Source organism: Loa loa, assembly GCF_000183805.2.
Source record: "Loa loa unplaced genomic scaffold supercont3.207, whole genome shotgun sequence".
NCBI classification, from domain to species: Eukaryota; Metazoa; Nematoda; class Chromadorea; order Rhabditida; family Onchocercidae; genus Loa; species Loa loa.
The window spans coordinates 105,693-114,720 of NW_018108387.1; the positions used below are offsets into that span (position 1 = coordinate 105,693).

The 9,028-nt window shown below is 30.3% G+C and overlaps 2 protein-coding genes across 2 annotated transcripts; one reads left to right on the forward strand and one right to left on the reverse strand.

Moving 5' to 3' along the window:
• Nucleotides 1-897: 897 nt before the first annotated feature.
• LOAG_10145 (cation efflux family protein) lies at nt 898-5,123 on the forward strand (the record flags this gene model as incomplete). Its single annotated transcript, XM_020448101.1, has 10 exons — nt 898-994; nt 1,393-1,658; nt 1,829-2,051; nt 2,199-2,320; nt 2,957-3,068; nt 3,230-3,377; nt 3,607-3,730; nt 3,982-4,164; nt 4,412-4,546; nt 4,887-5,123. The coding sequence occupies 10 exons, from the start codon at nt 898-900 to the stop codon at nt 4,935-4,937; spliced, it is 1,461 nt and encodes a 486-aa protein (XP_020301726.1). The 3' UTR covers nt 4,938-5,123.
• A 2,785-nt stretch (nt 5,124-7,908) lies between these two features.
• Nucleotides 7,909-8,835, reverse strand: LOAG_10146 (hypothetical protein). The gene is made up of 3 exons (XM_003145673.2): nt 8,657-8,835; nt 8,234-8,391; nt 7,909-8,126 (listed from the first exon to the last, which is right to left on the reverse strand). The coding sequence occupies exons 1-3, from the start codon at nt 8,810-8,812 to the stop codon at nt 8,027-8,029; spliced, it is 414 nt and encodes a 137-aa protein (XP_003145721.2). The 5' UTR covers nt 8,813-8,835; the 3' UTR covers nt 7,909-8,026.
• Between the last annotated feature and the right edge of the window lie 193 nt (nt 8,836-9,028).

Genomic DNA, 9,028 nt, shown 5'->3' on the forward strand with positions numbered 1-9,028 from the left:
TTTTGTCATAAAGATGAAGAAAAAGAAAAATGAAAGTAATACTTCTCTTTCTTTTGTCCTATGTCATTTTAAAAATTTTAATGCCAGTAGTACAGCAAAAATTGATTATCATGTTGAAATTTGTTTAAAATGGTATGGATTGGATGAAATATGTTTCATTAGAGGACTTCGTTAAAAAAAGTAGATCCCGTTCACGTACGCTTATATTCTTCATTAGATCATTCGAGATTTCGTGTTTTTAAGCTTGACCAGAGGTCAAATTATGAATAACACATGCACGCATACATACATGTACACATATGCATAGTTTGGTGCTATCATAGATATGTGCTCTTTTTTTAATGTTTATTATTTTAAACTAAAACGTGACATTTTATTTTATAAATGAGGAAAATTATTTTTGATAACAGTATCGAATTAGCTCTTATTATTCAAAGTAATTAATATAATTCAGTTATTAATTGCATAATGGATTGTCTTTCTTGCATTGTCTGTCTTATTGCTTGGTTTAATCGAAAGTCGTACTAAAATGAATAGAAATGAGCTTTTATTAATGATTATTATCTAATAGACATGATAATATGCTAAATTAGATAGATGCTTATATTGATTGAACAGGTTATTGAGTGTAAAGATTTATCATTTCTTTCTTCATCCATTCTCTACCCAACAAACTATGCTTAACGTCTTCAATATTCCATCAACCTATCAAAACACGGAATATCTCGTACAGCCGATATTACACATTCGTATAATGGCTATTTTCAATTTTATTTGTGAAAATTGAAAATGCAAACAAAAATGGACGAAATTTAGTTCTGAAATTTCATTAAGTTGGATAGCATGATTAACGATTTAAATGCAATATAAATTTGACAATTATTGTTGTTTAAAGAGATGTCCTTGCCATTTGGTGAAGAAAATGAAAATACTGACGGATCAGGACGCCGAAACGGTACATATTTGGTGCCTGCTAGGAAGTGTAGCGGTAATGGTAAGTTTGTGATCAAAAATTCTCATTAATGTCACATGTAGGACGAAATGTGTTATTCTTGAAAAGAAGCATTTTAGAAGTAGTTCAAAAACGGTAGAGGGAGTTAGATTTTTTGTTAGCTGTTCTCTTTTAAGGTTATGCAAAATTTAGCATGCACGTAGTTAAAATAAATCATGATAAAGCTGTAATTTTAGCGTATTCTATATCAAACATTATCGTATATTATTCGATGAAAGTTCATCTGCCTATTGTTCCATCATTTATTTTAATCTACTCGCTAACTGAACTGTTAGCTGTCATGATGATTGAATGATGTTAGTCATTAAATTGAATGAAAATATTCTGCTTGAGATAAATTCATCGATATTTTCTTGTAAATTTATACCAGTGCTTTTTAGGAATAATGACGCAAAAATTGATGCGAGAAGAAAGTACTTGTAGCGTGGATACAGAAAGAACAGTCGACATTTCATCTGCTGATCATCACAGTTGGCGGCGATTGTCCCGTACTACTCGACTTATTATTATGCTAACAATGACATTTGCATTTTTTGCTGTTGAACTGGTATTTGGATATTTATCGCATTCAATGGCACTTGTCGCAGATTCGTTTCACATGCTGAGTGATGTTATGGCACTCGCTATTGCATTCGCATGCTTAAGAGTAACTTTCCATCTTAACTTTGCATATTTCTCTTACTATTTTCGCTGTTTGGAAGGTAACGGTCTTATATCAAAAAAGGTTTTTGAATCCATTATGGTAATGCTTTTAAGTTTATTTAAAACACTTATTGTTTTCGAGTAATATGTCCTGCTTAATTTGCTCTTTTATAGATTGCAGCCCATTCATCCAAGAAAAATACATTTGGTTGGGTGCGCGCTGAAGTACTTGGTGCTCTGATTAATGGCGTATTTCTACTTGCCTTATGCTTCTCAATATTGATTGAATCACTTACTCGACTTATCGAGCCACAAACAATCAAGCAACCGATTAGCGTACTTGTTGTTGGTGTTATCGGATTATTCATCAATTTAATCGGGATGTTTATGTTTCACAGTAAGGCTTAAATTGATTTCGACAAGTATTTTAGTATTATTTTTCGTGCTATCCGGTGGTGTCAAGATTAATTTTTCTTTAAGCACTGCAAATTCCTTGTCTTTAAATTGCCAGGCCATATTCTTTAATGAAAGGTTTCCTTCGCAGGTCATGCTCACGAGCATGGCGAGAGCGGCAAAGATTCTCAGGCACAGCCCCAACTAGGTCGGCGACAAACTCATGTCACCATTGATGGTAATGAAAGTCAACATTTAATGTCTTCTCACCAGGTTACACTCTTTCCCAAATTGAAATTATTGATTGAGTACTTGAGCAACCAAGTATTTAATTGTCATTCTTCTTCTCGGTTGCATTGTCCAGAATAAAATTATTCTGAAAATTCATGTAAGCTTCAAAACTTCATGTTTTTAGTGATGAGTTACTCTAAGAGGACGTATGTATTTATTATACTTTTGTGTGTCGAAGGGAAGAGCGTTCGGTTAAACTAAGTAGAAATTGCAAAATGGTTTTCTAATGTTGTACTTAGTTAGGAACGCAAATACAGAGCACTTATGCCAGTAGGGATTCAAGTACCCATTCAGACAATCCGAGCAGAGAGAAGCTCGCTATGACCCCTTTGATATTCAGTGTAACCATAAAATAAGGTCATCCACGAATCCCTAATTAACGACTGAGTGGTCCTGGAACGATAGAAATGTCGAGTATGCTTCGATTCCTCAATAATCCCAGTCAACTTCAGCTGAAATAAAATGATCTGTTTTTACGACACGTGAAAATGTGGCATTTATATTTAAGCAATGTAGAGGAATAACTATATGTCCTCTTTAAGATAGTGCAAATAACAAAACATATTTTAGAAACATTGTAAATTAATGAAAATACGAAACAAAAGTGGTCATTTGCAGGAGGCAGCAATGGCTATTGCGAATCTTCAAGAAGTTCATCCAAATGGTTCTAGTCTTATGGCACAGACTCACATGAAAACCGACAAAAGTAAGGAAAAAAGAGAAAAAGTAAGTGATATTTTGTGGAACAATTGTTATAATGAAAAAGATTTTCTGGTTAGCTCCTTATAGACAGTACAACATTTTCTAACATCGTTAAAAATGCTAGGAATTGTAGCATTATTTTTTTATAATAACTTTAATCTTGTTGATATTCAGACGTTATGTTTATAGAGTTATCGAAGCAGCTGAATATGCAGGGCGTCTTTCTTCATGTATTGAGCGATGCAGTTGGTTCAGTTATCGTCATCGTTACGGCTCTTGTATGTTGGCTTGTTCCTGGTCAGGAAGCTCTCAAACTATACTTAGATCCTGTTTTGAGGTTTTTTTGTCGTTTCCTCCATTTTGACCATACAATTCGCAAAGTCTAGCATCGTAAATTGCTTGTATACGACGTTATTTCGCCTTCTAACAAGGGTAGGTTCGTACAATGTTTCACATATGGACATACTGAAATGTTGGAGTTTTAATACGATAGACTTTCGGCTCGCTTGGCAGCAGCTGGTATATTTCTAGAAGATTTACTGATGTGTTTATTTTTATTTTTTTAGTTTGGCTATGGTTGCATTGATGATTGCATCAACATTTCCGCTAGTGCGTGAAACGGCTCTAATTCTGATGCAGACCACTCCTGGTTTCATTGAAGTCGAAGAAATCAAAAAAGAATTGCTCAAAGTTAGTCTTGCGAGTAATTTAACTGCCACAAATGTGATCTAATTCGAATGAAACATTGATTGCTTTTATGCTTTCACAATTACTAATTTCTTTGGCCGTGAAAACATCCAGCCCGAACTTTTCTGTCATTCATGAGTGCACAGTTGCATACCTCTTATAGTCTTGCATTGGCTTCATCAATTGTGTCTTTAGGTTGCATAATTCGATAGGCGTACTATGTTTTCCTCAAAAAAATTAGTTCAAGACTTTAGATCAAAGGAGTAGAAGCGGTGCATGAATTTCACGTTTGGCGGTTAGTGGGTGAACGAATTATCGCTACAGTGCACATTAAATTTGCTGATCTTAAAGCATATCTGGCAGCTGCTGATGAGATTCGTACATTATTTCATAATAATTGCATTCATAGTACTACTATACAACCCGAATTCTCAGAGGTATGCTTCTATCTTTTCTTGAATAAGTGAATTTTTTCGAAACAGCAAGGCCCATCGGGCATCTTTTTTCTGTATTTTGCAGCAAAAACTGGAAATTAGAATACTATGATGCTTTTGTATTCATATGCAGTTCTCTCCAAAGTCTTACTCTTTTATACTGTGAAGACTAGATTCTTGATCCAAATCAAGGAAAGAAAAACGTTTTGCGAATCCGAGGTCCATGGTATCTGTACATATTGGTGTTTAGATGGCAAGCGCTCTGGGAAGAAATGGCACCAGTTGTGCATTAGCTTGTCCCCCGGAGAACTGCAAGAGAAATAATGTAACGTGCTGCAAAAGGACTGTAGAAGGCAATTATCTTTCTTCGAATCGTGAATCAACCGTATGTTTTTAAAATATTGAATAGACTTTCTCTATATATTTCTACAAATTTTATTAAAAAGTGATATTGAGTAAACTATTTTGTAAGATTTGGACTGTTTACTAAGGCTTAGTTAGTTTAACTGTCTTCATAGACATTCCACGATATTCATATGGTGTTTCTTACTGCAGGTTTTTGTTTTTGCTTGTGAAGATTTTCGATCATTTTCTTTTACTGGTTCAACTTTGGTTTTCAGTAGAATACCCTTTTCTCAGAAACGCTATTTGAAAACGGCTACATCAGCTGGGTTTTAGTAATCAGTCCAATATGCGGACTGAAATAATTTAACGTTTTGCAAAAGGACTCCAGGAGAAATAATGTAACGTTTGCAAAAGGACTCCAGGAGAAATAATGTAACATGCTGCAAAAGGATTCTAGAAGACGAACAAAGTAATTAGACATCACTTTTTCACAATAAAATTTTTTGTTACTGGCTTTTGATCTCCTTGAACTCTAGTTAGCCCTTCTGTATATATGGAACGGAGCGAAATATAACTCTCTCCGTTCTTATGATTCTTAATAGTTCGATGGAATCAGGTTTGCTTTTTACTTTTAAATGAGCATTGTTGAAGCTTCTAAAATTTCATGTTTAGGGTATGAAATTAAAAGAATATGCACTTTTTAATGTTGTTTTACCGCAAATCTTTACATTTCAAATGAATTACACTGATTTATAAATTACTTGATCAAAATTAAATTAGGCCGTAAACGTTAATATTATTTTCCATATTTCCAGAATATTTATTGTTATGTATTCCTGTGATTATCGATTATCGAAATTATGTTTTGCTAACGTTTTAATTAAAGTTAGCACTTATGATGATGAGAATTAAAAATATATGATCATTTTAGTATTAAATTGAGAAGCTGTCATGTTGACCGTATTTCCATTTATTTTATTATTATTGTTAGTTTTTTCTTTCTTTTTCCTTTTTTTAAATTTTTCTGTTGTCTATACTGCAATTCAATTCACTACTTTAAACTTTTGTTGGCGAAACTCTCAAAGAAAATATAAATTCATACAGAAATTTCTTCTCAGGATCACTTTCAGCTAACAACCGATACACTGGATGAAAGAGCATGTCATGCAAAGTTCGAAAATATTCGCCTAAATATAGTCGAAAAAATTAAATAATTAATGTAGATTATAAAAAAGAAAAATCCTCTTATGTTACATATTTTTAAAGAAGTTTTAAACTTTTCACTCATCATTGTTTTGGACGCTTTGCTGACTGTTCCCAATCCTGCAGCAAAGATTGTTTTGATGGAGTACTCTTCATTTTTCAAATTTGTGCAAATTTGATGTATTTTTCGATTGTTATTTTTGCGAAGCTTCACCAGAATATTTTGTTAATGTATTTTTCTCGGCATCTATCGCTTAACCAGTGAATCGATCCACTCGTCATCTCCCATCTGATGACATACTGAAATTAATGATTTATTGATCCTTAATGTTCAGAGTCTTTTTTTTTTTCTTTTCACGCAGTTGAAAGGGAAAATGAAATAAAACCCATGAAATTTTATCGGTGATTGTTTGTCGGCGAATCAAAATGTATTTGCATATGATGCCGGTTTTTAATTACTTTCAAATTTTAAATTGCTTCAGCATTCGTTCTTCCCAATGTTTTTCGCTGTTAATCGATGGTATAAAAAATATTTGCACTATGTTCATATATTTTTCAGTTTTTGTTAGTTTTCTTATCGTTTTATATATAATTGTATTTTAATCGACGCAACAACCAATCGCATCCTTCTATTGGCTTTAAGTCAAAATTTTGAAAAGTTCTTTTCACGATCATTCAAAACAAAGAATCCTATCATTCTGATTATTATGATCCACTCAATAGCTCCTTAGTTTTTGTCAATTATCTGACTTGAAGTAATTCAAAAATGTATGTCTGAATAGTTCGGAGTTGTTTATGCTTCCGTTATATCTACAGTTTATTTTTAATTACATTAATGAAGTCACTATTTGTCCTTTCTTTGGTGCAAAAATCCGATGTGTCACTATGATATATCACTTCCAACATTACTCAATTATTTCTTAGTGAATTATTATATAGCATATTTAATGCTAATATTTCAATTGTTGCAACAACCATTTTATATTTTCAATAATTTCTTTGTGATACATTTTTCGGGGCATCGAAAAATAAGAATTGCTTCACAAATTCATTCAATCACTCATCAAAAAGGAGAAGGTCATTCACAGGTACAGTGTTAGATAATTAATTAATAGCATTTTCCGATAATTTTTTTTAATGCTTAAATAGCCCTCAATCTTTCCATCAAAAAAGGAAAACGTAATGAAAATGGTATATTCCATTTAGTATGGAAAAATATTTTTTTAACAAGCTGACAACCATTTTTCCTAAATTTCCACAAATAAATGTCAATCATAATGGAAGTAATGGAATATTTCCTTCCTTAAATTACCATATGAAGGTATATTCTTTCAAAAATTTACAAGCTTTCTATTGGAAGTTTTTATTTTTCATAAGTATAATAAATGAGATTCAAATGAATGCAATCTCATCCTAAACTAAATATTATTTTGTATTTTACTACCAACTTAATAAGCAAAATAATAAACAAACAAAATAACGATACAAATAGTTGATGGATTATTGAGCACTGATAGCATAAATTAATTAGATTGAAGCAAGTATCATATAATTATTACGTTAAGCTCACTTATATTCATTGCATACTGATAGTTTTGTATAAAATAATATCAGTTATAATTTGATTTAAGGTTTTTTTAATTTAAATTCAAATAGCTTTAGATAAGGATAGCAAAAAAAAAAAAAGACGAAGAGGAGGAAAAGGAGGAATAATACCAATATAATTTACATGTAGGAATAAACTAACTAATTTCCATTAAAATCATTCCACATAAATGAAAGAAAGATTGGACATTTTTAATACTATACCGTAATACCGTAATTTGAGAATAATTATTATACCGTAATTTGAGAATAATTATTTGCTACAAATAAAAAAAGCCCTGAAATTTAAGAAAAAAAAAATTGGGTAATTGGTAATGAGTTCTTTGAAAATATTCCAGCATGTGATAGTTAGATCTTTTCAAATAGTATAATATAAGAGAATCAAGGGAGTGAAATTTTATAATTTGAGCAAATTAAATAGATTTAAGATTTGTAATTAAAGCATAAATTTCAATTTCATAATTAATTGAAGCAAACGAAAGAAAATGTTAAAATATAAAATCGAAACAACATTGTAGAAGTCTAAAATTTTAATTAAAATTAAACCAGTATAAAATTTTTAACAAAAATTTAAAAAAAAAAACAAAAAGAAAACCCCATAATAAATACTCGAAAAGATGATGAACACATACGAATTGTTCATATTCTATTTGATCATAATATTGACCATACAGATACTGACCAAAACTGACCAAATTTTATTAGCTATTTTTTAAAAACAATATGATAAGCTTCGGAAGCGTTTATGTGTTGTACCAAATTGTTGAAAATAACGTTCACCAAGCATATTTGCTTCTGTCCATTGTCGAAATCTGAAATTAGATTTTTGTTTTTTTTTTTGTTTTTTTTTTTTATACAAAAAATTTTGAAAATGTTAAGCTAAATTTTAGAAATTTTTTTTTTAAAAAATAAAATTTACCTTGTTAAATGCCTAAATAGGCGAAATTTAGTCGGTCGTGCCCAAACATTACCAACTAAAATTTTCAAACATAATAAATCCATTTGTTCCACATGATAGAGCAAATCAACAGATACTGCATAACCAAGTAATCGTGAAAGATGTTGCAATTGATTTGCCTAAAATTTTAATTTACATAAATAAATGAATAACTTAATTTATTGAAAATTAAAAACAATGAAATGTTCAGGATAATTTCAAGCCTTAATTAAACGCTTAAACGCTCATTAATTAACCACAATTAATCAATAGTTTCTAAAATTTTTTTTTTTAATATTAATTTCAAAAAAATTTCCACTTAAAATTATCTTTCTTCAATGAATTATCATTAAATTTCTTAAATTTGAGTAATTATAAAAATGAAAAAATGCTTATATTATTTACCTTTGATATAATTGATAATTTTTTTAAATTTGGAAAGAAAGGTGCATCTGGAAAATACATTCGATGAAGTGGTGTTAGCTTTAATTGTTGTCGATTACGTGTTACGCCACAACAACAATTCACTTTACGTGAAAGTCGAATCATTTCAATTAACATATTTATTTGTTCTTTATTAATCTAAAATAATTAATTTCATTTTAATAAATTGTTCAAAAAAAAAATTTAAGAAAAATAAAATTAATTTTCATAAATATTTAAACGATAATTTATATTAATAAATATGTAAAAAGAATATTAAAAATTGATAAATTATATTATTAAATAGTAAAAAAAAAAAAAAACAAAAAAAAAATTAAAAACCTAGTAGACGAA

Coding starts and splice junctions, on each gene's coding strand:
- LOAG_10146 (XM_003145673.2), bottom strand. CDS start 8,812: ATGTTAATTGAAATGATTCGACTTTCACGTAAAGTGAATTGTTGTTGT. Junction 8,392..8,656: donor AATTATCAATTATATCAAAG/GTAAATAATATA, acceptor TTAAAATTTTAG/GCAAATCAATTGCAACATCT. Junction 8,127..8,233: donor CTATTTAGGCATTTAACAAG/GTAAATTTTATT, acceptor ATCTAATTTCAG/ATTTCGACAATGGACAGAAG.